The 27,319-nt window shown below is 44.9% G+C and overlaps 1 protein-coding gene across 3 annotated transcripts in view; it reads left to right on the top strand.

Moving 5' to 3' along the window:
* The window catches only part of CHST11 (carbohydrate sulfotransferase 11), a 164,670-nt gene continuing 150,602 nt past the window's right edge, over positions 13,252-27,319 (top strand). The window contains exon 1 of one of the 3 annotated variants that reach the window (XM_021387051.1): positions 13,252-13,300. In XM_021387051.1, the coding sequence (XP_021242726.1) occupies positions 13,267-13,300 (34 nt within the window). In that variant the 5' untranslated portion in view covers positions 13,252-13,266. Of the gene's footprint in view, positions 13,301-20,742; positions 20,995-27,319 lie in introns of those variants that run through there. The other 2 variants (XM_021387044.1, XM_021387033.1) reach the window with 2 other exon arrangements.

Genomic DNA, 27,319 nt, shown 5'->3' with positions numbered 1-27,319 from the left:
CAATTTGTGCCCATTGCTCCTTGTTCTGTTGCTGGGCACCACTGAAAAGAGCCTGGCCCCCTCCGCTTGACTCCCATCCAGTAGATACTTGTTAGCATTGATAAGATCCCCAGCTGTCTCTTCCCCAGGCTGAACAGTCCCAGGACTCTCCGCCATTCCTCGTAAGGGAGATGCTCCAGGACCCTCACCATCTCAGTGCCCCTCTGCTGGGCTCTCTCTAGAAGTTCCCTGTCTTTCTTGAACTGGGGAGCCCAGACCTGGACACAGCACTCCAGATGTGGCTTCAGCAGGGCAGAACAGAGGGGGAGGATCACCTCTCTCAACCTGCTGGCCATGCTCTTTGTAATGCACCCCCGGATATCGTTGGCCTTCTGGGCCACAAGGGCACACTGCTGGCTCATGGCCAACCTGTTGCCCAGCAGGACACCCAGGTCCTTCTCTGCAGAGCTCCTTTCCAGCAGGTCAGCCCCTCCCCTGTACCGATGCATGCGGTTATTTCTCTCCAGGTGTAGGACTTTGCACTTGCCCCGGTTGAACCTCATCAGGTTCCTCTCTGCCCAGCTCTCAAGTCTGTCCAGGTCTCTCTGAAAGGCAGCACAGCCTTCTGGCGTGTCAGCCACTCCTCCCAGCTTTTGTATCATCTGGAAATCACAATGATAGTTTCTAGTCTTGAATTGGACTTGCTGTCCAATCCTGTAAGTGTTACATGGAAGAAGAATCTCTTTTGAGAATTACTTGTGAGCAACTTTACTTTTGGAGGATTCATAGTTCATAGGACTAGTGTCTAAAAGGCATTAGGGATAAACAGGCTAAAAAAAAAACAACAAAACACATCATTAACTATAGAACTCGCATGTTTGCTTTTTACAAGTGGACTTTCCTGCTGATATGATGTATAAAGAAATATGGATAGCAGCTTCGTGTTTAGTTTCATTAACTAAATAATAATACAAAGTAGTTAAAAATATACCTATAATTATTATATAACACGTACTGTATCTTATTATTTAATATACATTTATATATATTAAATATTAAATTGTATTAAAATTTTGTTAAGCTAAAAGTTGCTGCTGGTTTCTTAGAGAACTCATATTGCAGTTTCCACGTGCCTTTTGGTTTCTGCATTTATACCTTGTGTTAGGGCTCTATTTAGAATGCAGTCAGCATTCATGGCAATAACTATCAATATATTCCTTAAAATGAACAAATGAGATCAAAGGGTGGGGTATTTTTCTTTTCAAGTTCAGAATACAAATTCATAGTTTCAGCAATTTCCTCTGTATAAAAAATCCATGTCCTTTTGCAAGTGCTAAGCAGAGTCCTGGGTTTGTTTCCAATTTAATGAGGACTTCCTATGTTGACCCGAATTAATTCAGCTCCTTGTCTCAACTCCTTATCTGCAAGATGGAAGCGATAGCACTGCCCTGAAGGAGTGGCACGGGGATAAATATAACCAAGAGTGTAAAGAAGAATGGTCCGGGTGTTATTATAGTAGCAACCATAAAATACCTAAGATCCCTTATCTAAATACATTGTTAAGCAAGTGCTAGTACAAGTGCACTCTTGAGAGGCAGCCAGTTTGCATTCTGCCCATAAAATATATGATGGGGCTTTTTCTATGTGCAAAATGAACTGCAATGGGCAGTGATAGCGAGTGGGCATGTAACACCCTTCAAAATGCTAATAGTCAGATTTCCAACAGAGCCCCACACTCTAAATGGAGATTTGGCATTTTCTGAAGTGTTCATCTCCCACTGAGAACAAGAAGAGGCTCTGGGAGCTTAAGCGCTTTTGAAACAAAATCTGGCCTCTTTACAGGAGCTGAGCTGTTCTTAAGAAGGTAAAAATGGAGGGAGGGTGAAATCAAAGCATAAACAAGCTCTGTCACCTCACTGGCAACTGGTAAAGCATGAGTGCAATGGGCACGCTGGTGGTGAGAGAGAGAATCATCTCCAAACTGATGAGACATCTGGACCAGCTCTTCAAAAGGTTAATACGTTTGTCACAAGATAGAAGCAGGTCTCTGCTGACAGCTGCAGATCTTCAAAGCTCTTCTGGCTATTTTGACAGTTTTACATGCATCAATATTGTGCTTTTCAGCTGCACACGCCTGAAGGTCCTAATCCTGTTCTGACTTGGGTCAAATTCAAAGGCTTCTCCCTTCACCATCCCCTTAAACTCCTGATACAACTTCTAACTGTGAGGCAGTGAGGCATTATCCTGGCACCTGGATATAAGAAACGCACACCTTCATTTTCTTATCTTTGAGAATCCTGCTCACATTGGCAGTTGGTGTGGGCGCTCAGTGGAAAGGTTTTTACTTTAGGTTGAATTGGAAAACTTTGAAACAATCCAAATGATCACAGATATTTTTTTGTTTCTCACTGCTTTTTTGTTCCTGTTCTGAAGCAGCATGTCACAGACCTGCTGGAACATCAGCAGACATGGAAGCATAGCTGCTGTTCCTTTGTAGCATGCCTGCCTCAGAGCTCTGCATGCCATCCACTTCTAGAAGGTCTCCTATGGATAGAGCCAGCTTGGATCAGCTGGAATGAATGTGGTGTGATTTATATCTTCCATCAGATAATAGGCAACTATTTTGGTAGGAATACAATTTTCAGTGGACATGAAAAGCTCTCTCAGGTCTGTGTGGACCATCCCTCCATGCACACTGCTGGCTATGAGATCATGGCATGGAGCCTCCCATGACATACCGCCTCTCACCCACTGGCCAAGCTTTGAACTTGGTCCAAGTCTTGCCATTCTGGGAAGGTTTCACTTCTCTCCTTCACAACTCCACTCATCGATCTTTCCATAAAAGTCCAGAATCTTCACAGTGGCATTGCTTATGGATGTTGTGTTCTAGCACATTTGCAGTTGCTTTGTGCCTTCCGTTAGGCATTGGTTCAGGCCAGCAACCTTTGTATGTGTATGAAGTGCTCTACAGTCTTTGATCTTCAGTTACCACCTCTGTCCTGGAGACAGAAAAGTCCTGGTGCTTTATTACCCACTTCTTCACTCAGCTCACCTGTGTCCGTATATTTTTAGGGGAATGTTTGCCACTCTCTGTACTGCCGTGCTTCTCTCCAGCTCTGAGCCATGCCTTGAAATTCTGACCTTCTAATCTGTACAGTGAAAGGATGTTTAGGGGTTCAAATTGTCAAGGTATTGTCAAGGATGAACTACCTGACATGAAGGGACAACACCTCCCACACACCTTTGCTGAGGAGATGTGCTCTGACAGAGATCGAATGATGGTTATGGCTGGGTTTTTTATGCAGGTGGAAACCTTAACAAGTGCTTAAACAAAGCAAAAAGCCACACAGCCCCTTTCCTCCAGCCATGTTATAACTGTGTTCAAGCCCACTGTAGAATCATAGAATCACTGAAGTTGGAAAAGACCACAAGGATCACCTGGTCTAACAATTGACCCAACCCCACCATGCCCACTGACCATGTCCCTCAGTGCCACATCCACACAGTTCTTCAACACCTCCAGGGATGGTGATTCTACCACCTCCCTGGGCAAAGTCTTGTATTGTGCTCCTGACTATCCAATTCACAGGTAACATCATGGCTAAAATCAGGGGACGAAGAGCTGCCACCTGCCCTCTGTGGTGCAGGCCAACCAGTCTCACCCAAGAAGGCTGGCAGCACAGTTGCATTTCTTGCTCTCTGTGTAGATGGGGTACCAGCTCCAGGTACAGCACTTGCCTGTGGCGCAGAGAAGATCCGGCCCAGTGTGCAGACAGGGATACTGAATTTCACTTCCTTCTCTCTGTAATGGAAATGTTTTAAACTGTAATGCCAGGCACCATTAAACTGACACCAATTTCCCTTCTGTCTGGGGTAACTGGTAGATCAATATTTTGGTTGAGGATATATTTTATGCTAAATATAATATTTTACAAGATAACTGACTTGAAAATAAGAAGAGTTTAAATGTTTAGCTTTTCAGGTTTTATATGCAGTAAAAGGATGACTGGTATCAAATGAGTGCAATTTAATTTTTATAGGACTGTTTCTCTCTCTCCAATTCTCAAATAAAATGCTCAGCACCTTTTAAAAAGCTCACCTGCACTAAGAGACTGCTTTTTGTTGGCCTCTAGAGCACTAGTTTTAATTTGCTAACAGGAAAAAAAATCTATTGAAGGAGGATTAAACAAGCTAAGAGACATTTTTAGAATGGGAGAGAGAAAGTGAAATAGCAGGCACTGAGCTCTAGGAAAGAAGCACAGGACAAATGAGTACAACCTTAACTGTGCATCCTCTTCTGCAACACGTGCTCAGGCTCTTTATGTTCTGCCCCTTTTTCCTTGCTGCATGAGGCGAGGTCCTTCAACTGGATAGTACTGCAGCTCCTCGTGTTACAGCTAGCAGGAGAAGCAGAATTGGTACTGCTCTTCAAAAATGTGTTCCATTCAGCTTCTTTGAACTGTTTGGTCCTGCTCAAAGGAATATCTCTGGCAGAGTACGTTACTGTACTCTGCATTCAGCCGAGGATAAACCCACTGTCATTTGCCAGCATGCCCAGGGTGCTGTGCTAAGAACAGAGAGGAGTTTCAAGACATTAATTTAGAAGTGTAGACATGGCAGATGTCCTCTGAGCTCAGCAAAGGGGGCCAGCTCTGCTCCTGGAACTGTGCCCTATTGTCTTCACCCACGTCTTTACTGTGCTTGAAGTTGAACAAAAATGGCAGGAGGCCTGCATGGATGGACAGGAAGCTCCAGACAAAACTCAAACATGAAAAAGAAGAATAGAAGAGATGGAACCAAGGACAGATGACCCAGGAGGATTATAGAGACATTGGATGTGCCAAAGCCCACCTGGACTTTAATCTGGTGACGGAGATGAAAGGCGACAAGAAGGGTTTCTACAAGTGTATCTGTAGAAAAAAGAAGACCCACAAAAGCGTGGGCCTGCTGCTGAATGGGGCAGGAACCTGGTGACAGAGTTCAACCCACTCGATGCTACTTTTGCCTCAGTCTCTGTGGTGGGAGTTACCTTCAGGAATCCTAGGCCCTTGAATCAGCGGGAGAGCAAGAAAGGCTTCTTTTCAGCAGATGAGGATCAAGCTAGGGAACATGTACGCAAACTGGATATGCACAAATCTATGGGACCTGATGAGTGCTGAGTCTGGCTGATGTCTCACTGAAGCCTCTCTAAGTTATCTTTGAAAGGCCATGGTGATCAGCAGATGTTCCTGAACCCTGGAAGAAAGTAAATGTTGCCCTTAACTACAAGAATGGACAAGAAAAAGGATTCAGGGAACCACAGGCCAGCCAGACTTACCTTGCTACCTGGGATAGTAATGAGGCAGCTCATTTGAGAAACCATTCATAAACACATGAAGGATAGAAGGTGACAGGGAGTAGTCAGCATAGATCTATAATGGGGATCTCATGCCTAACAATCCTGATAGCTTTCTACAGTGAGACTGGCTTGGTGAATGAGGGGAGAGCAGTGGATATATTTTATCTTTAATTTAGTAAGGTCTGTGTCACTGTTACCAATTGTTTATCCTCATAAACAAACTGAAGAAAGCCTGAGATTTTCAAGCCTGGCGTTCAGAGCTGATGGTGGTTCTGAATTCCAGTCTCAGCTGCAGGGGTCGTAAGGAGTGCAATACCTACACTATTATTAAATAATATACTTAACTGCAGGGTGTGAATCCCAGGTGGACACAGCCACGAAATGAGATCATGGAAAGGGACAAGATGTAAGGTACAGCCTCCCCTGCAGCAACCTCTGAAGACTGCTTAGGACACTATTTCTTGTCAATCTTGAGCACCTACCTCTCCCCCAGGAGTGTGAGAATTCTGTTGTGGGAATAAAATACCTAATTCCTCTCACAGATTTAGTCCCCAGAAACTCCTGGTATGGAGTTGAGGTAGCACTGTGTTATATGTACATTAATTGCTTTCCCAGCACCAGGATTTACCAGCAAAAAGTTGGAATTCATCTTCTTTATTCTCAGAGAATGCATGCCCACACGGCTCTTAACAATATAAATAAGGTTTTGACTAAGGATTTCTGAACTGAGCTTGCTGCTCACAAATAAGGAATACATATACACACATTTAATGCTGTTTAAATGGCTCGAGTAGACCATCTGCTTCTGAAGCAGCTCATGTATTTTTGGATTTGGTTATGAACTGACCACAGCGTTCCAAGCAGCACTCAGCTGTGAAGATATGTCTGTATATACAGCATCAGTCTGGAAGAGAGATGTGTCCACTCTGTGCTTTGGAATTCAGACAGGGATGGTATGACTTTAAATTGGCACAGCCTTGTCTTTGTCATTTCACTTCACTACCACCTAATTTGTATAAATCAGGTACAATTTTAAATGGATGTTACCATAATGGGAACATTCCACGAATCCCTTATTTGTGGCAAAGGGAAGCAGTCCTTCTAAAAGGATTTCACTTAGCCTTCTGCAGTTCACACAGGATGTACAATTACAGTATTTGTTCTTAAGCAGAATTATGGATGAGACCCAAGGCTAACTGACAGTTCAGTTATTTCTTCCTGATGCATTTCATTAATAGCCCCTGCACCTCTCACCCCTCTGAAATTGGCAACCAGTAAGGTGCCTGTAAGAGGCTAATTGCCTCCAGAGTCAGTTGTCCTGGAGCCAGTTGTTAATCTCCTGGTGTTAATTGCCAAAAGCAGGAGTAATCAAAGTAGGCAGGGTGCACAGGAGTTGCATGCATATTAGAGCTGGGTAGCCAAATGCAGAAGGTGTTCAGCCCTGTTCCTTGACACCACTGCAGAGCTTAGCAATTGGAAGCATGACAAGGCACTAGCTGAGTGTAAATCCTGAATGTTTTGCTGCTTTTCTCATTCCTCACCTTCATGTTGTTATTCTACTTGCAAGCTGTAAAACAGATGGGGTAAAATCTAGGCCCTTGAGGAGGTCGCATAAAATAGTCTAAGAGATCTGGCTGGGATGCCTGTACTACTTGATTTTGGGATGACAGTAGCAATGTTGCAACAGGCTTGGAGGGAAAAAGAATGGAGGTGCAAGGGTTGTGTACCTTTATTCTCTGGTTTGCCATAGCTTGTTGATCTGCTGTTTTCAACCAGAAGACTGAATTTGACCCTAGGATTAAATTAGTTTCTGGAACTCTTGTAGTTAATTCAGTTTCAGATCCTGCCTGTATCAAGGTACACCTTCAGTATGTTTGACTTGTGCTTTTTGATCTGCCTTCTTAACAAAGTGATTGAGTACCTTACTGAGAAGGAGATGAACGAAAATATATACAAACTACAATATTATACAGAATGCAGTATGGGCCAAGAATCTGGCTCCTCCTTCATTAATGGGAGGGAGGTATGTTTGATAAAGTACCTATTCTGCACATAATCTGCTGCAAAAATTCTGCTGGGGTCCTCTTGCAGTCTATCAGACTGATGGCTTTTGAGCGTCCCAGTTTACAGCTTCTGTCTAGACTATGGTTTGACCTTTTGTTCCTGGTGTCAAGAGCCTGAGTCTACCGCTGTTGGGCAGAGATGGAAGTGGGTAGTCCACTAACCTGAGCAGCCAGAACATCTGTTGGGGGGTTGTTGGTCTGGGTGGTTGAGTGATAAGAGACTTTGGCTGGGGGGCTTTGTCTCTCTGTATGACAAATGTTTTATCCCTCAGTTTACAGTACAGTAACTCTTATGAGTAAGTACAGATTACTTTGTAACTAACTTTAGAAAAAATCTTTTTTTTTTTTTTTAACCTGCACCTTGATGAGGACAAATCTTCTATGACTGCTGCATATTGTAATTTATGCTTTGCAAACGAGTAACAAGAATGATTTAATTAATTTATAAACTCAAAGCTGGAAACTGCCTGCATGACTCAAGGGACTGAGAAACACTTGGCAAATAACAGATTTTGTGATGCTGGTGACATAAATCGGGAGGGGATTATTAAAAAAAAAAGGGAGGTAAGATTACTGTGCTGATAGCATTAGCAGCATAATGACAATGGACTCAAAGAGCATCATGGTAAAGCACACTTTGTTTTGATTCAGCATGCTGCCTCAGAAGCTGGCTGCAAGCTGTACTTGTAAAATGCATCATAGATATGCTGAAGAGCCATCCACAAAGCTCTACCCTTCAGCATAGTTTTTTCCTCTCTGTAACATTGTGCACTGACATGTATAGGAGCTGTGAAGGGGGGCGAGGGGAAGGGGAAATAAGCTTTGTGACCTAGTTTTATACACAAATTAAAAAGCTTAATTTGAGGCACAATCATTTCATCAGGTGTGTGTTGCAACTTAGACTGGCAGGATGATTGAGTCTCTAGAGAGATAATTTCATTTTATTCTTTTTTTCCTGCCCTAAATGCAAAGTACTTGGTATTTTGTTTAGTATACATAGATTTGGCACCTGCTGCTAGCATTGTGATGGCTAAAGGCAGTTACCAAAATTAACATAACCTTGTAAATAAAGTCATCACAAGCAAAACCCCAAAGGTTCAGCTAAAGGCAAGGGATGCCAGTAGGTTTAGGTATTAAATAAATGACCTAGTTTTCTTTACTTCCTTCAGCCCTATGCTTTATGGTGACTCTGAAATTACTGACTATAATATCAAACCGAAGCAACAACGTTCCAGGTGTTTTAGGGAAATATTCCCTGTGGAATGAAGAGGGAACCCTTTTCTAGTGGAGCTTTTCTGACTATCCCTGGAAGTGCTGCCGTAGACCTTCACTTGTTGCTTTACCCTCACCTGCTACCAGAAGAGAAAAGGTGATCTAGCATGCTACCTTCCCAGCGAGGACCAACATTCGTGAGGCTGGCTGCCCATACTTGAGTATCTGTGAGAGTTTTACCACAGTAACCCACACTACTTCTTCAGATAAGACAGCCAACAGTATTCTTTGCTGCGTTAGGTTGAGCGTCACCAGCAGGTCAAGAGAGGTGAAACTTCTGTTCTGCTCAGCAACTGAAGTACTGGGTCCGCTTCTGGGCTCTTCAGTACAAGAGACATGGACATGCTCGAAAGAGTCCAGCGAAGGGCCACAAACGTAGTGAAGGGACTGGATCACCTCTCCTATGTGGAGAGGCTGAGAGAGCTGGGGCTGTTCAGAATGGAGATGAGAAGGTTCAAGGCGATACCTTGTCAGACCTCTAAGGGAGACTCTGCCTTTGGCACTAAACTTGTGGTTGGCCTTCAAAGGGACTAGCTCTGCGAGGAAGCAGCTAGCCCAGAGCGGATCAGCAGTAGTAACCAGTACTTCTCTTCTGGAGAAGGAGTAGTTCTCAGTCTTAAGAAGGATTTGTGCCAGTGGCACAGATTACTGCTGCTGCTGCTTTGATTCTGTAAAGCCTCAAATCTTGCTTCAGTAAGAGTTGTGTTGTGCATATCCAAAGCTGTGCACACACTGACAAAACCCACCTCCCTAAAGTGCTTTCTGGTCATGGTTTACATTCTCCTTAGAATGACTCACAGATGTATTTTTGATTTTTTTTTAAATCCCATTAGTTACATGGTGGGCTAGCAGACTGTGGTTTGAACTGGGTCTGTTTAATTTTTTACTTCACAAACAAACTGGCGATAATGTGAGGAGAAGGAGGGGGGAAAATTTATAGTCCAAACACCCAAAGGATGATCACGTCTCCTTCCTCAGTGTATTAGGTTTATGTGTCCAAGTTTGGGTAGCAGGGGAGCTGCAGAGGTGGCTGACAGAGTGAGAAGATGCCAGAGGTTGCCCCCCTGTTAGAAACAGCTTCACTGCTGGTCAAAGCTGAGCTGATCAGTAAAGCTGAATGTGCCCCTGTGAAAACATATTTAAGAAAGGGTAAAAAAGGCTGTCTAGCAGCTGTGAGAAAGAGAAGCAAGGAAAAAATGAGAAACAACCCTGCAGACACAAAAATCAGTGAAGAAGGAGGGGTGCTTGAGCATAGATTCTCCTGCTACCCCTGAGGAAGACCATGGTGAAGCAGATTGTACCCCTACAAGCCATGGAGGACTGTGCTGGAGCAGATACCCACACTGCAGCCCATGGAGGACCCCACATTGCAGCTGGTGGGTGTACTGAAAGGAAGTTGCTGTCCCTGGAGAACTGATGCTGGAGCAGGCCTTGCTGCATTTGGAGGATCCATACTGGAGCAGTCTCTTCCTGAAGGTCTGCACCCTGTGGTATGGGCCTATTGCTGAAGCAATTCTGGAAGAACTACAGTCTGTGGGAAGGTCCCATTATGGAGCAGTTCATGAAGGACTGCATCCTGTGGGAGGGGCCCCAAGCTGGAGCAGGGCAAAGGATGAAGAACAAGGAGTAGTAGAGAAGAACTGTTATGAACTGATCACAAGCCCCATTCCCTGTCTTATTTTTTGGGGATTGGAGGTAGAAAAGTCAGGAATGAAGGAATCATGGAATCAGAGAATCATAGAATTGCTCAGGTTGGAAAAGACTTTCAAGATCATCAAGTTCAACCGCAACCTAACCATACTACCCGAACTCTAACAACCCACTGCTAAATCATGTCCCCGAGCACCATATCCAAACAGTTTTTAAACACGTTCAGGGATGGTGACTCAACCACCTCCCTGGGGAGCCCATTCTAGTGCTTAGCAACCCTTTCTGTAAAGAAGTTTTTCCTGATATCCAACCTAAACCTCCCCTGGTGCAACTTGAGGCCATTTCCCCTTGTCCCATCACCTGTCACCAGCGAGAAGAGACCAATCTCACTCTCCCTGCAATCACCTTTCAGGTATTTGAAGAGAGCAATGAGGTCTCCCATCAGCCTCCTCTTCCCCAGACTAAACAGCCCCAGTTGCTTTAGTCTCTCCTCACAGGGCATATTCTCCAAGCCCTTCACCAGCCTTGTTGCCCTTCTTTGGACCTGCTCCAGCACCTCAATGTCCTTTCTGTACTGAGACGCCCGAAACTGAACACGGTACTCGAGGTGAGGCCTCACCAATGCCGAGTACAGGGGCAGGATCACTTCCCTAGTCCTGCTCACCACACCACTCCTGATACAAGCCAGGATCCCATTGGCCTTCTTGGCCACCTGGGCACACTGCTGGCTCATATTCAGCTGACTGTCCATCAGCACACCAAGGTCCCTTTCTGTCAGGCAGCTTTCCAGCCACTCCTTTCCAAGCCTGTAGGGTTGCCTGGGGTTATTGTGACCAAAACGTAGGACCCGACACCTGGCCCTCTTGAAACTCATACAGTTTACCTTGGCCCATCGATCCAGTCTTTCCAGGTCCCTCTTTAGAACCTTTTTACTCTCTGGCAGATCAACATTCCCTCCCAGCTTGGTGGAGTGAGAATGAGACCAGGGAGAAGGAGATTTTTTTTAAAATACATTTTTTTAGTTCATTGTTTCTCACCAGCCTACTGTTTTTAGTTGGCAATAGATTAATCTTTCCCAAGTTAAGTCCATTTTGCCTACGATGATCACTGGTAAGTGATGTCCCTGTCCTTGTCTCAACTCACAGGCTTTTCCATCTTATTTTCTCCCCCCTGTCCTGTTGAGGAAGGGGAGTGAGAGAGCAGCTGCGTGGGGTCTGTCAGCTAGCCAAGGTCAGCCCACCACACTCAGATGCAGTACGGCCACACACAAAGGTAATAAAAATCTCCAGTTTTGGTGAGAGTTAGCAGCTAGCACCATGTCGAGATACAAACTTCCCTGAATTGATCTCCTGACATGACAGCAATTTCTTCCTCTTGTGGTTCATCTTCCCCAAGAAAACCTCCCCCTCCTTTGTTATGCCAGATGATGACTCAACTTTATGGCATTGTTTACTGAAGGGGTGACACTCTGTCAACAGAAACAGATCAGTTTGCTTTACAGTAGTCTGAGTTTAAAGTTCTCTTGCTCAAAAGGAAACAGAAGCAGTAGCTGTTACTTACAAAGTGATTGGAAATCCTTTTTTCATCATTGGAAAGGACTGAGGAAAAACAATGGGTCCTTTACTATGCATCTGCAATATTATTTGATTCAAAGTCCAGTGAAACGGCAGTTAATGCAGGTTTGAAGTACACTGAAGTTGGAAACTTCTGCGGTCTGAATAATGTGCATGCATTATTTATTGCTTTTACGTAAGTATTGACTACAAGAACGTAATGAGGCAGCATGTAGCCTCTAGGAGGCATTTCTGATTTTATTTTATTTTATTTTTTTGGTTAATGAATCGTGAATAACAAATGGCCATTCTTCCTATGCAGGGTTAGATGGACATTTTAATGGTATGTTTCCTCATCGGTTTTCGACAGATGTTATGGAATAAATATGGGTGTGTGTTATTCTAAGCCATCTCCAGGAAGATATACACTCTGATAGTCTTAAGGCTCATGGTTCATCAAACAGATCTGAAACTAAATCAGAATGGATCATGAAAACGTGCTGTAGTTGCTGCTGTCGCTCTGCAAGAAGTTCTTCACTCATTCAGAAGAAAGGCTACATAAACATCTCCTTTTGCCTTCTCAACTGCTGAAGGAAAACTTACTGAGTTACTAAAACAGGGTTACCTTTCTGATTTTGCTAGCTTTTCTTAATATGGTTAAACAAGTGCTAAACACAAACCTTTTTTATTCCTTAGATCAGGACATACTTCACCATTTAAACCATGATTTTCCATAGTCAGCTGTCAATGGTGTTTTCTCATTGCTTGCTCTGCATCATGTTCTCCTGTGCAGAGAATTCATAGCAGAGTTGGAATCACAACTCCACTGCAGGTCATTCGTAAGAATGGGAAGGCACATCAGAGGGCAGATGTAAGGAGTTACTTGTTATATAGATGCAACACTGCTGAAGTGATGAATGTGTGAAGTGATTTGGAAAAATGAATGTACAGGTTGGTTACTATTATTGCAACTGCTTCCATGTGATTTATTATCTCTGTTCCCTCTCCTGTAATATCACCTAGACACCCTTTAAATAGAAAGAGTCCCTGAAGTCACACCTGTTAATTGAGGAAGGATGGTGAAAGAGGTAAGAAAAAAAAAGGTACTTAATTAACTCTACAAAAACCTTTTCCTTTAGATGTGTTTCTTAACTGTTCTATATAATCCTGGAGTGTTTTTCAGTTAAACTTCTCATAGCACTTCTCAGGCCTAAGGTCACTGAAGTGTAGACTGTGAGAGAAGTTTTGCTTACGAGTATGAATTGCTGCCTCTCTTGTTATCTGAAGATTTTCAGTAGCGCTACTGTCCTTTAGGCACAAGAAACCTGGCTTCAGCTGTGAGTCTGCTTTTCACACCTGTGCTTCTACTGGCTTCAGTGGATGTTTTTCTCCTAGAGCAAACATTAGAGGAATGAAACGTAAGAAAAGTGTGACAATAATAAGAGGTATGTGACTTTCTATTTCAGACTATGTTGACTTGTTGATTTTGAAAATGCTTCAGTGGATGTAAGGACTTTAAAAATTCATTTAGATCAATTATATGTGCACAGAACTTGTTTCACAAACAAAGGATTTTCCCAGCATATGTTGACTTAAAATGGTCTTTAGATGAAGTTCTGGATAAAGAGCATATGTGTTTAACTTCAGTTTTTGCCTAAAAAGAAGAAAGAATGAAAGAAAAAAAGATCTTCTGGCAATTATGATCATCTAAAATCTTGTATGTTGGTATTGAATTTAGATATATGGTTAAAACTTGAAATGGAAAATGTTTTATGTTTATCCTGAGATGGATTTTTTGTGCAGAAGAAGAATGTAGGAAAAGAGAGGACTTAGTATTGGCCTAAAACGAACTCTACTGAAATTAACGTGCTCAAGGAACAATGAAGAATAGGGCTCTCATTTCTGACTGTAAGGTATTTTGTGCAGTAGGTGATGTGAAAACAGGATATAATGCTGAACACTAGAGTACAAAAGTTATGAGGTTTTCTTTCCAAGCAAAAAGAGATGAGAAATTTGGATGGAGATTTGTTTCACCTAACCTTCCCCATGTGCAACATAAGTGTTTGTAGCAGAGCTAGACATCCAGGAGCTCAGTCTTTGGGCGCATTTAGGGCATGATTCATTTCACTGAACCTTAGATGCCTAAAACAGGCCAAGTGAACTGTGTCATGTAAACGTGTATTCCTTTCTGTGAATTTAACCTTGAGCCAACACTCATCTGACTGGAGACCAGCTGGATGGAAATACACACCTAAAAGTATTGGTAAGATGGATCTACCCCAAAAGTGATGATAATTTTGAAAGAAAGACTGCAGAAAATGCCAGCAACTTGTTTACATAATCAGAAATAATTACAGAGTGTTTCAGAAAAGTTAAACAATCATTTTAAGGCATTTTTAAGTTCCCCAAGCAGAGGGGATGTTTTTATCCTTAGTTCAGAAAAGTAGAAAAGGGACAATCTAAGTAATTTTTTTTCCAATTTCCTATTTTTTTCTTTTGGGTGTGGTGGGTATTTTCCTTGTCCCTTTTTCTTTCTTTTTTCTTTTTTTTTCTCCTTAGTAATACTTAATGATTCTCTTTACTTCTGAAATACGATTTTTCGTTCTTAAGTATGTGTGTGCTTATTCCTATTTGGCTGGACTTTTTTCCCCCAAGTAACATATAAGCCTTTCCAATGGTTGGAAGCAAATCAATCTTCTCCTAGAAGCAGTTTGCTTGGATTTTAGCTGAGAAAGTACTGTGGGGTAAATTGAACAAGCATGCTTATGTTTTGTACAGTCTATGCAGTTTGTACTGCTCTCGGGTCATGCTGCTTCTGCTAGCCAACAGCTACTAGCATCCTGCCTTCCTGGCTACTACATGAACCCTTGTGTCCAGTGAACAGCACAGCAAGTTAACATCATTATGCTCAGAAGAGCATGAGTAATCTCTTGTGTTTGAGAATAGAATTAAGATGAGCAACTTTACGAAAAGTCAGTAATTCCTCCTTATTTCAGCCTCTGCATCCTCTGAGTCACACTTCTGATGAAGCTGGTGCTCTAAGGTCAGTAGAAAAAGAGATCTCAACTCAAGCACAGTTTAAGGTTACCCTTTTGCTGGGCAAAATACTTGACCGTTTTAAAAGTCCTTTTAACAAATGCAACTAATTCAATACAAGGGGAACTTGCATGGACAGACCAGCTTGCCTTGCAGCCGCCTTATCCCATACATTTGTTAAGCTCTACTCCAATAATTTCACTTCCTCATAAAAAGTGTCCTTAACTTTCAATAGGAAAAAATGTGAAGAAACTGCACATAGGATGAAAAAAAAAAAGAGCTTGAATGGAACTTGGCAAATATTTTAGTGTCTGCTTTCCCTAAACATTTGTGTTGGCTGCTGTAGTTGTAACTGTGGTGATGAGATGCACTGGAATTTTCCTTGGATTTGATTTTAGGGGGGAGTGTTCCCCAAGTGCAGCCATTTGCACGGCAGGACAAAAGCCAAGCTCTAGAAAGCAAATGTCAGTCTTTTGTCAGACCTGACCGCTGCTACCTATTGCAGATCTTATTGATGCTTCCTCTGAAGTGACGCTGTCCTGGGCAGTGCTGGACCTCTGGGTTCCACCCAGTGCAGAGGTCTAAGTATCCATCAAGTTTGAAAATTGTAAACTTCAAAGCAAAGATTAAAAAAATTACTTCTGTACTTAACTCCCCCAAGTCTAACAGCCATGTAGTTAATATACCATGGTCTTGCAACTATCAACCACTGGTTTTTCTTGTAGGTATTACTTTAATCTTCAAAGAAATCCTACATTGCTTCGTCTAATCGCTGCTTCTTATGAATTTTGTAAAGGCAAATGTATGCTTGTCCTTCCATTTATCTTGTTTGACTTAATAATGATCAAGTCTTCTGCCAACTTTAAGTCAAGGAAGTTCTGCAACAGAAACAGCATTCTGAAGACATTTAAATGTATGGCATTGTTCTTGTTCTTAGTAGACACGAGGATATTCACCTCGTCTTGCCAGTGAACTGTTGCCAGCAGCACAGCTTAGTGTACTTGCGGACCAGGTATGTGCCACGCTGGCAAAGATGTTTCTTTCAAGGAGCCCTACTAGAGGGGAGCTTCCTAAAGCTTGTCAAGACGCTTTTCTACTACCGAGGATAGTAATAATAAATAGGCAATAATTAAGACTAATAATAGATAATGATAAAGGTACCACATGCATTTCAGAGATGGGAGTAGCTCCATGTTTAGACCTGGAAAAACTGTTCCACTCCTCAGGTTAAACTTCTCTATGGAGAAGGGAAGAATCTGCTCTCAGCACAGGACAAAATCACTAGTGAGTTTTGAGAGGAAGGGAGGAAGGTGTAATTCCTCAATAAAGCAGAAAACTAAACTGTGGTCTTTCAGTGCAGGTGGAGACAACCATACCTTTCAGATGTGACCATTCAGATAACACGCCGCATCCTTAGAAGCACTGTCTCTCATCAAACTCTGGTTTTAATTACCTGGGAGGCATGTGGTCCAAGAAGCCATAAACTTGTTTTGTCTAGAACAAAGCCAGATGAAATCATTAGGAGGAAGCAGGTTGGGTAGCAGAGTGACATCTAGTACAACGTATTTTCAACTGGAAAATAGTAATCATTATATTCCTGGAGAAGGACACTGGAGATCTACTTGGAAGCAAGAGTAAGATACTGCAAGAATCATAGCTTGCCTTCTAACTTAGTAGTTCAGGTTCCTCTGGTTACAGAGACATTAAGGCATTACCTGACAAAGGGAAAGCTAAAAAAAAAAACAACAGAGGTGAGATTCATGCCTAGAGTCTATTACTCTATGATTCAAATTAATCTATTAGTGCTCAGCAATAAACAAACGCTCATTCTGGCTAGGCCAAGATACATTGCTGCATCTGTTACTTCCTGAGAGGTTGAAATGGCTCTGCTGAAAGATTTCCCATGAGGAGACAGTGTTCTGAATCACAGTATTTTCTAAGATTGATAGCATTCTAGGGCAGCATAGAAAATGCAAGATGCGGGACAAAGCATCTCAGAAATGCAGCAGATTGTTCAGCTCAGAGAGCATGTCAGGCATGTGGGTTTTCTTACTGAGAGGGAAGAAAAAGGGGGCAAGACATTTTTATCCAGAAAGGACTGTCTTAAAATTTCCCATGGTGATGGTTTTCTGGAGGTAAGTGGCACTTTATTCGCGTTAACGTGAATTGCTGACTGAGAAATCTGTAGGAAGAAGAGCTTCATCCTAATTCCACTGAAATCAGCTGGGGCAGGAGGCTTCTTGGTGTCCTTTTACGTAAACAATGAGTATCTTAAAGGACCTTTATCATATATTTAATAGAATAACATTGCCAAGTACAATCTGTGGGTAAATCCCAGGGGGGAAACATTGTGATGGGACTGGATTTGTAACAGCCTAGGGATATGAGACAGTCTGAAATTTGCTGTTTCAGTTTCAGATCTGAAGAAGAGCTTGCATGCCTAAAAGCTTCTGCATATTCCCTCAATAATATCAGTTGCCCAAACCCATCCAGAAGATATTTCCTTTCAGCATCTAAAGGAAAGAAGGGGACAGACTCTTCAGAAGGGTCTGGGGTGACAGAACAAGGGGAAATGGTTTCAAGCTCAAAGAGGGGAGATTTAGGTTAGATATAAGGAAAAAATCTTTTCCAGTGAGGGTGGTGAGGCACTGCAACAGGTTGCCCAGAGATGTGGTTGATGCCCTGTCCCTGGAGACTTTCCAGCCAGGCTGGATCAGACCCTGGGCAACCTGATCTAGCTGTGGTGTCCCTGTTCACTTCAGGGGAGTTGGAGTAGCTGGACTTCAAAGGTCAACTCTGACGATTCTGTGATTCAGTGTTATTTCCTTCAAACCTCATCCTTTGTTTTTAAGAGGAAGAAGTTTATCAGTTTAAACAAAGTAACAAAGTCGCATAGATACTTGCAGGTGTCTCATGGACACCTCTGTTTTCTAATGGCTTTCTGATTCAGATTTCAACTTGCTCCTTAGTATTGGCGTGCTTGTCATTTTTTCATAAATCGCACTACGAGTTTGCTACACACTGCACTTCTGTCTGTGCTGTTATTTAGCTGTGGTTTTGTTATTTTTAGAGCTTTATCAATAGTGATGTGGGTGGTTTTGTTTGTTTGTTTTCTGTAAAGCTTTTCTGTTATACAAAATAATCTCCAAAACACTGTCTGGACTCTTTTTGATGTCACTGGCATCTGTTCTTAAGCTCTTAAGTCTTTCTTTCCAGAAGTCTCTTGATGCTGAGCCTATTTTTGTTCAGAGGTACTGAGCACAGGATATTGTCATGGGAATGGTAGGCGATCACACCTACGGCACTAGCCAAGGTCTCCCTGCTGCTCTGCAGCTGCTCAACCTTCCACTCAGATATATTCTTTAGAAGTGTCTGAGCCGTGCCTTATATCTATTAGAAAACTTGGCAACCGTCTGGAAAGACAACTGCATTTGCTTGTGTTCCCTTTTATGCTCTTTTCTGTAGGAAAACCGAAGCGCAGGTGTCTTAACCTCAAAAAAAAAAAAAAAATGCTGCTGAGCTGCTGTATTTAATTGTCCTAATTCATCAGGCGTTAGAAAGGATGCAAGGATATCACAGTTCGAAATCTGCATTGATGCTGCAAGCATGAGCATGAATGTTAAGCTTGTAATTGCCAATGTATGTAATGAAGGTATTGCCTTTACGATGTACTGTTAATAGTGAATGGCAACACAGCTGCTGCTTTTTTTTTCCTGCTGCATTTTTAAAAATGCTACATCATTCCATCAAAGGATGATGTCCAGAAAAAAAAAAGTGACTACTGTTAAGCTGTACTGAGCAACTGTCCACCTTGTCCAGCAGTATAAAGCCTTTCCCTCCTCATGTTTCTTGCCTGAGTGTTGAGTTTTGGGCTTCTGCCTTCATCCCTTGGTGTCATAGCCACATTCCTGGATACAGTCCAGCTCTCCCTGTTAAAACACTGCAGATGCTATTGTGCTGCAGTCTGTGTATTGACGGATGCATACTGAAATGCCAGCCTGTGCTTCTGGTTGACTTTGGTTGACTGACTTTAAGAATCGCCACTTTGATGTGTTAAAGATTACAAGGACTTCTCTCTATCTAGTGATTTTGGTACAAAGCTTTTGTGTTGCATTTGAGGTGTGGATTTAAAAGAGAAAAAAAATCAATTTCAAGTTTCCTGTATATTAGGATGACTAGAAAAATCATCACTGCACGTCAAAACTGCTAAAAAAAAATTAAAAAAAAAATCTGGAAATAAATCTACACCAAGTAAGCAAAATGGATATTTTCTAATAAAATCAGCTTCAGGCCAAGCCTATATGATCTACTGTTACAAATGTTGAGACAAATGGTTCATCCTTTAGGTAAAAGCCTTTTAATTGTTTGAATGGGAAACCCCAGTAACTTTACATGGTTCTCTCACAATTACCCAGGAAGGAATACTCACACTTGTTTGTTTCTTTTCTGGCTTAAAATGTGTTTTATCCCACCTGCTTTCCAGCCTCCAGCTTTGGGCTGGGTCTGTTTGGGGCTATGTTTATTTCAAAGACCTCTCCCCTCCGAAGACCAGACAGAAAGCTGCAGGAAAAAAAAATCCTTTTATATATTAATGGAGTCATAGAATGGCTTGGGTTGAAAGGGACCTTAAGGATCATCCAGTTCTACCCCCTGTCATGGGCAGGGCTGCCCCACACCAGCTCAGGCTGCCCAGGGCCCCATCCAACCTGGCCTTGAGCCTCCAGGGATGGGGCACCACTGCTTCTCTGGGCAGCTGTGCCAGCGCCTCACCGCCCTCCGAGTGAAAGATTTCCTGCTAACATCTAACCTACATCTCCCATTTTACTTTAAAGCCATCCCCACTTGATGGTATTGGCTTCAGCAAAATGGTTTTCACTTTAGCAAAAAGAAAAGCAGCAGCAAACTAGTACTTGGGTGCAGCGGGGGAACAAGCGAAGTGCTTATGACAGTGCAAGGGCGATGCTGACGCGCCGGTTTCATTCTCAAACACACTTTCTAGCACCCGTACTGTTTTGAGCAAGCGGGCAGTCCCCCGTGGGGCTGTGGCTGGAAGCTCAGCGCAGGCCTCGGTGGAGGCTCGCCGTGCTCATGGCCCACGGGCGAGGCCGAGGTGTGCCATGTGCAGCAGAAGTCCAGGACCCCAGTCCGTACGCAGGCACCGCGGCACTGCTCCGTGCTCCCCACACGGCCCCGTGCTGGCTGCTGGTGCCCGCCCACCCCGAGCTCCGCGCGTGGGTACCGCGGGCCTTCTTCCTCCACGTGGAACTGAGCAGCGAGTTGGTTCGCCGGGAAGACCGAAGCCTCGCACTTAAACTCAGAGCCCTCTCGTTTCTGCTGTGCCAGGTGGCAGCGTGCGCGCAGGGGATGATTCAGTGCTCCCGAAAGACAGCGGTTATAAATATTCACAGCTACCGGCCGGGACAGCACAACGGTGCGGCAGAGACGGCCACAGAGCCGTGCCTTACATAATACCGAGTCAGAGAACGCGTCAGGATTAACAGAGCCACGCGCACCGCAGGGGTAGAGAACGCTTCTCCACAGACGGAGCGCGGGGCCAGAGTCCCCTGAGGCGACAGCGGCCAAGTTCACGGCGAGCACCACCACCCCGGCCACGGCTGCGGCGCCGGCCACGCCCCGCCCCTCTCCCCGCCGCGGCGGCTGCCCCTCGAGGCAGCCCGGCGCGTCTCCGCCCGCCGTCACCGCCGCCGCCGCCGCCGGGCGGGACCATCTCTCCCCCTGGCGAGGGGGGGGCGGCGCTCCGCCCCGGCTCCCCGCCCGGCCCGCCTCCCCCCGCGCCGCGCTGAGCGCCCCTCCGCCTGCCGAGCGGCGTGGTCACGCCCAGCGCAGGCATTAGCGCCCCCCGGTGCGGGGCGCGGGCGCCCGGGCATCCTCCGGCGCGGCGGCGGCTCCGGCTCCTCCCTCGCCGGCAGCGCGGAGCGGCTGCGAGCTTGAGCCGGGCGCTGCGCTGCGCTGCCGGGCAGCGCCATGAAGCCGGCGGTGCTGGAAGTAATGAGGATGAACCGGGTGTGCAGGATGGTCCTGGTCACTTCCGTGGGCTCCTTCATCCTCGTCATCTTCTATTTCCAAAGTATGTTGCTCCCAGGTAGGGCTCCGCCGCTCTGCTCCGCTCCGCTGTCCCCGCCGCAGGTGGCGGCCGCCCCGGGGTGCGCGGGGCGGGAGGAAACTTTGTTGGGGTTCGGTCGTCGTGTGCCCGGCGTCATGCTGCGGGAGTGGCACAGCGAGAGGGGAAGCGGGGATAGATACAGGGGAGGAAGGTCAGGGCTCGGCTCTTCGCTTCCCCGCTCGTGGCTGCTGGGGTAAAGTCGATTAAAAATCGCCCGCCCTAAAGTTTTTGGAGGCGTGCGGCGTTGCGGGGCTCGGCGCTGCAGCCGGGAAGCAGCGCGCCTACCGCTCTGCGTAGCGGATCTCCGCCTGCTGTCCGCTCCCCCGAAGTTGGTGCCGTTGGTTTGATGGATGTGTTCTCTCGCGGCGCCCATCTGTGCCGGCTCCTGGGGAAGGCAGCGCGGTGTCTTCCTCCCCGCCGTGTCCCCACCGCTTCCATCGGACCCGGGGATGGCTTTATCCGAGCGCCTCAGGTCACCGCGCGCAGCTGCACGCTGCAGTACGGCTTCGCGAATTGAGCTATCGTATTTTGTCATGGATTGTGCTCTGCAGGTAACATAGTTTGGGTGGGCGTGCGGGAAATTTGGGCAAGAGTTGCTTTTCCGCAAGTTTGGGGTGAATTCTGCAAGTGGAGCAAAAACTCAGCATGCGGTAGGTGAGGGATTAAACGTGATATTTCATTGCGAGTTTGTGAACGTAGAAGAATCACCTTCAAGGAATTCTCAGTGCGCGCCATGGTTAACTGCTGAAGAGGATGGCTTTGTGTTTGTGCTACTGGGGACCTATACTTAGGCTGAGACTCAGTACTGCTTGAAGCGTTTACCCAGAACGGAGGTGAGAGCGTGATGCTGTGAAATCACAGGGAGGGTGAGCTGCACCCGTCTTCCATATGACACCTATCTGGGTTCTTAGTGTGCGTGGAGCAGACCTGGAAATAAATGAGATCAAACTCCATTCAGCTCTGTCGTATCTTCTTGAGCGTTACCAATTCTGTGCTTTTTTATTTTCTAAATGTGGGTTGTTCCTGTAGCGGATGCTGCTGTAAGTCAACCAAACAGTAATCTAGATTGAGATACAGTCTGGCTATTCCATTTGCATGTGGTTTGCAAAGCTCAAACATGTCTTTTAATCGGGTAACTACCATGTGCTTGTGTGTTAGCTCTCTGTTAGGGATACAACGACCTTGCTTGCAGTTGCACCAGTTTGTGATAATGCTTATCTTTATTTTCCTTATAACCCTTCTTGATGTATTACTAAATGCACTGGGGCTGGACTCTGGGCAGACTGCAAGGCTGGTGCTGATGATTAAAACTTTTCAAGTTCTGGGCTGGTAGCCTTTTTGGAGGGGAGGAGGCTTGGCATGTTTGCCCAAGATGGCGCAGCAGCGTGTGCCTTAGGAAGGCTGCAGGAGGGAGCTGCTTCCGACCCTGGGCTGCCACCAGTTGCTTGCAGTGCTCAGTAAGATAGGTGTCTTGCTGTCAGAATGTTGGAAGAGTTTCTACCCATCCTTCTGGATGGGAAATAAGGTGTTCTTTGCGAAGGAGTGTCAGCTCCTTATTCAAGATCTGGCTGTTTCTTCACCCCCTCAGTGCTCTTGGTGAATTTTAGGAAAGCTGGTCTCTGTCTGCAGAGCTTTCCAAACCTTTTAGGTGCAATGCAAAAGGTGAAGATGGCCACTGAGGCCACTGAGTGATGAGCACAATCATGCTCGGGGACAAGGTAACTCCTCAGCTGCCAGGTGGGCAATTTCCATTTTAGAAGGTCTCCTGCTATAACCATTACAATAAAATCATAGAATCATTGAAGGTTGGAAAAGATCTCTAAGATCACCTAGTCCAATTGTCAGCCCATCCCCACCGTGCCCACTGACCATGTCCCTGAGTGCCACATCCACACGGTTCTGGAACACCTCCAGGGACGGTGACTCCACAACAAAAATCCCTGCCGGCAGATTGTTCCCTAGGGGTAAATGACAGCTAATGGAAGACATTCTTAGAAAAACTGCAGAGAGAAGTCAGGACCTAATCCCAGCCCCTGTGTCTTGTTTGTGGATCTGGGGGAGGCCAGCTCACTGTTTGTTCCTGAGGGAGGAAATGGCACTGGTGACTGTGTGTTTTCCTGTTGCCTGTCTAACCTCTTCTGGGGAGAGAGAGAAAAAAAGAAAAGGCAAAAAACTCCCACTGGAACAAAAAATTCTTCAGTACTTGCCGTAGCAGCATGGGGGCTTTCCTGGGTCCTTGCTCAGAATATTTCTCCCTTTGCTCTTGTGCCATGTGCTGTCTGCGGAATGAGTGCAACCCAGTGATTGCTTCATGCTCCCACATCTTGTTTGTATGTGGAGGGTCAGCTCTGGGCTGTTAAAATGGCCCACCACAGTCCCTAACCCACCTGCATGTCCCTGCACTGGTTGGGATGGTGCAGGGGCTGCTCAGCTGGGCTGGGGCCAGGCTGAGCGCCCTGGGATCCCTCCTGTTGGAAGAGTCCCCAGGAAGGCGGAGGAACTAACAGCATCTTTTACCTGAGACATGTTTATGAAGCAACATAGTATAAATATCATTTTTTTTAATTTGTTTTTGTCACTGCAGACTAGAATTATTTTGCTCCCTTTCAGCTCCTGTTTTAGACTGCTGCTACTCGCTGTGCTTGCTGACAAAGGTCAGGTCCTCGGACGGGCTCCGGTCCGCGATCTTCTGAGCAGTTCCTCACGCGGCACTGTCTGACTGATGGCTGCTCCTTCCTGACAGAGGGCTGATGCCTACCTTTGTTCCGATGGCAGAACAGCTCAGACGGTGTGAGAATTGTTTTTTTTTTTTTTTTTTCATCTGAAGATGAGCTTATTATTGTTTTTGATGGAAGATTCTGTTTGAAAATCAATGCGGCATTCTCCCATCTCGCAAAGTGATCCACGCTTCCTCCCCTGCTTCTAAAGGGGAAGGAGACTCGCAGAGCGGTGCGTGTGTGGCACTCCTTCGATGCACCCCATACGCTGGCTTTAAATTATTCCATTTGGGATGCGGAGATGGAGCTCAGCTGACAGCCACAAGCCTCACTTAATTGTGTGCAGCAAAGCCTGTCTCTTGGAGCCCCGCTGTGATCGTTGTTGCTATCCCTGGAAGCTTTTTGGTGGCTTCCATGGGACTGCGTGCCCAGGGTGCGCGGAGCTGCTCAGGTCCCTGCTCTCAGAGGTACTGACGGTCTGGAAGTGCTCAAAGTTGAGAGTTAAGCTGTTCTGTGTCTTCTGGAAGCCTTCCTGGTTAGCGACTGGGAGACTCAGCAGACGGGCGGCTTCTTCTGCCTCAGTGCATCTGCGTACAGCTTTTCTGCGACATCACTTGCTGACTTTAGGAAATAGATTTTTATTTCTGAACGTTTTCAAGCCAAAATTACCTGGCGCTGGCCACAATAATGCCTTAGTAAATGGTAGTTTATCAGAATGTTTATTGCTCCACAGTTACCATTCCTACAGTGTAGATTTTCATAAGCTTTCAGTGTTTTTTTTTTATTACTACTAATTAATACTGGGGAAACTGTGTGCTGATTTTCATAGCACTAAAACTCTCCATTCACAGACATAAAACTGACTTGGCTGAAGTTGGAATTTCTCAGATAAAGAGTCAGTGTGAATGGGAACTTATTTTCCTCTAGAAATAGAAATAAATAAAGCAATATAAAGCCATTTAAATACTCACTGCTGTTCATGAAATAAGTTACACAGTTGATTGCTTGCAACTAGCATGTCATTTTCCTCTCTGCACAGAGGGAGTGTATTCGTGAATTCTTAAATCATTTCCATTGTTTCTGGAGTTTCAAGTCATTTATCTTATACTGTACCACGCGACAGCTCTAAAAATGGTTCTGTTGATTGGAAGAAGTTAGGTCCACCTTGCTTTTCCCAACACCGGCATCTGTTACCAGTCCTACTGCATCAAATCCTGCCTGACAAAGCTGCTTCGGTTGTCCTTGTGTGAATGTCATTGTGGAGCAGTTTTTTTCCATCTCGAGCCTTTTGGGCTAATGCATATGTATTATGTATCAACTCCAGGGTGATCCCGAGGGAGCTGGGAGCAGGGCTGGGGACACGAGGGTTTCAGTCTGATGGGTTTTTCCTGCGGATGGCTCGTGTTGTTCAAGGCAGGTGTTTGAATTCTGTGTGTGACTTGGTCTAAGCGTCAACAGACATAAAATCAAGCGTGGATGCGCGGTTGAAGGGTTGTACTCAAATCAATGGAGGGGAAAGACTCTTCCTTTTGCATTAAGGAAATAAAATTAAATTCAGGAGTTTTGTGTTTGTGTATATATCTGACGTGTCTGGGATAAAGATAGATAATGTCTGTGGTAGGTCATTTAGATTCAGTAGCCACATACTACAAGGATAATGCTTCAAAGCACGTTCTCATTTCTGTTGGATGCTCCTGCTCCCTGTGGAGCCCATTCATGTAAGATCTTTGTGGATGAAGTAGGTATTTGTCCTTAAAGTAGCAATTCAAGCTGTAGAGTTCGGTTAATTCCTTCTTATTTGTGTTTCAGTATCCAAGTCATAGATAACGTCCTTTTGTTGTGGGCAGAATGCTGGTGTGTGACAAAGTGCTGTTTCTGGCACCAGCCTTATGCTCTAAGTAGGAGATGAGACCACCAGAGACTGCAGCAAATCAGCGAGAGAATGCAGTTCCTAATTATCTCTGGCTCGTGCCTCCAGACAGAGGGATTTTCTGGGATTCCAATTTTGTGAATGTAATCAGCAGAGGATACAGTGTGTTCCCCTTTCATGTAATTGTTTGGCACCTGAAACTAAGGGTTCATGAATAAATCAGAATTCCACTGCATATGCACTTGGACTCTGTGTCGCTGCTTTTGCATAATGCTGTTGTCCCCTGTTTTCCATTTAATGCCTGATCAATGAATGGGGTTTCTTGGCTTGCCCTCTCCCCATACCCTTAGTAAGAAGTTACGGTTGTGATGTTTTCAGGGGGAGATAATTCCTTCAAGCTGCAGTCAGGTGTCTTCCAATGAATGGCACGTGTTAATTTCAGCTCCCTCCCCGCTGTCCGGTGGGGTTGCCACGCAGCTGTAGCATCAGGGAAGGATGTAACGAGGGGTGACCCAGTGCACCAGTCATGTGTGCTTCTGTACAAGGAGTAAGTTCCTCAGCGCTGGGGGCTGTCCTGGCTGAGTATATATCTCCTGCTCTGCCCTCTCTGCTCCAGCCTGTTCAGTGCCTGCGGGGTGCTGGCGAGCCCCTGGTGTTGGGCACGTGAGCTGCAGGTAGGACTCCATGGGACTGGCTTGCTTTTCATGCTCCACTCTGTGAGCTTATGTAGCGTGAAAAGCATCGTGCTGGTGAATCTGTGAGCCAGAGCAGATGATGGCATCCTCATTTCTGTGTCAAACCAACAGGACCTGGACTATGCAGCATGCTATAAGTAGGTACAGCATACATATTCTTTTGCAGCAAGCAAGTCTGGTGTCTGTATGAGTCAGGGAGGTTTCCCCGTATTAAAGAAGTTTCCTTGTATTTCAGAATTAAATATTCAGTTAGCTTTTATTTTAGACTAATGAATTCTTTTTGATTGTTCTTTGCATCTTGCCCAGTTTCTGCAATAAAAGTAGAGCACAGCTTTGCTTTTAACCTTATTAATTTGGCACATTAGAAAAAGAGGTCCTAAATGAGGCATTAGTGTCTGGCTTGTAAAGCATCAGGAAGGAATGTTATTTAAAAGAAATAAAATTAGATAACTGCCGCTGGAAACTTTGGAGTAAAAAGTCATTGGAGTGTACTGAGTGACACTGAAGTTGAATTTGTAATCTAATCTGCCAAGGAGGGGGAAAGGAAATGCTTTAAATATTTAAATCCCTGGTTTAAAAAAGCTGTGCATGAGCACTTAGAAAATACTAGCTCTAAAACGGGGGGCTGCACACAAGCAGATGTGTATGCGCGTGCCCACCCACACGTCTTCCCCTGGTTCAAGCTGTAGTTGAGCTGCAGTTGGCGGCCCAGGTAACCCAAACACAGGGATCGATGCAGTGCATACACTTACCCCAAAGATACCTGCTGTAAGGAGCACAAAGCGCTTTGTTATTAGAGGAAATCCCAGAAGGGCCAAGGACTTTATGTAGGTGTCTTTGTTATTTTTACTAATTGAAACGTGCATCCAACCTGGGTTCTCAGTTGTATTATTTCTTTCTCAACTTATTTGGTATGTGGAAACACACGGCTTGGGAGAAATGACCTTCTTACGAATTCTTTCTAAGCTGTGGAGGAGCATGAATTTCTGTGGGGGTATCAGCCTGAACAGGAAGAGTGGCTT

This window comes from Numida meleagris, chromosome 1, assembly GCF_002078875.1.
Source record: "Numida meleagris isolate 19003 breed g44 Domestic line chromosome 1, NumMel1.0, whole genome shotgun sequence".
Taxonomy (NCBI): Eukaryota; Metazoa; Chordata; class Aves; order Galliformes; family Numididae; genus Numida; species Numida meleagris.
This window is presented reverse-complemented; position numbering and strand designations above follow the sequence as displayed.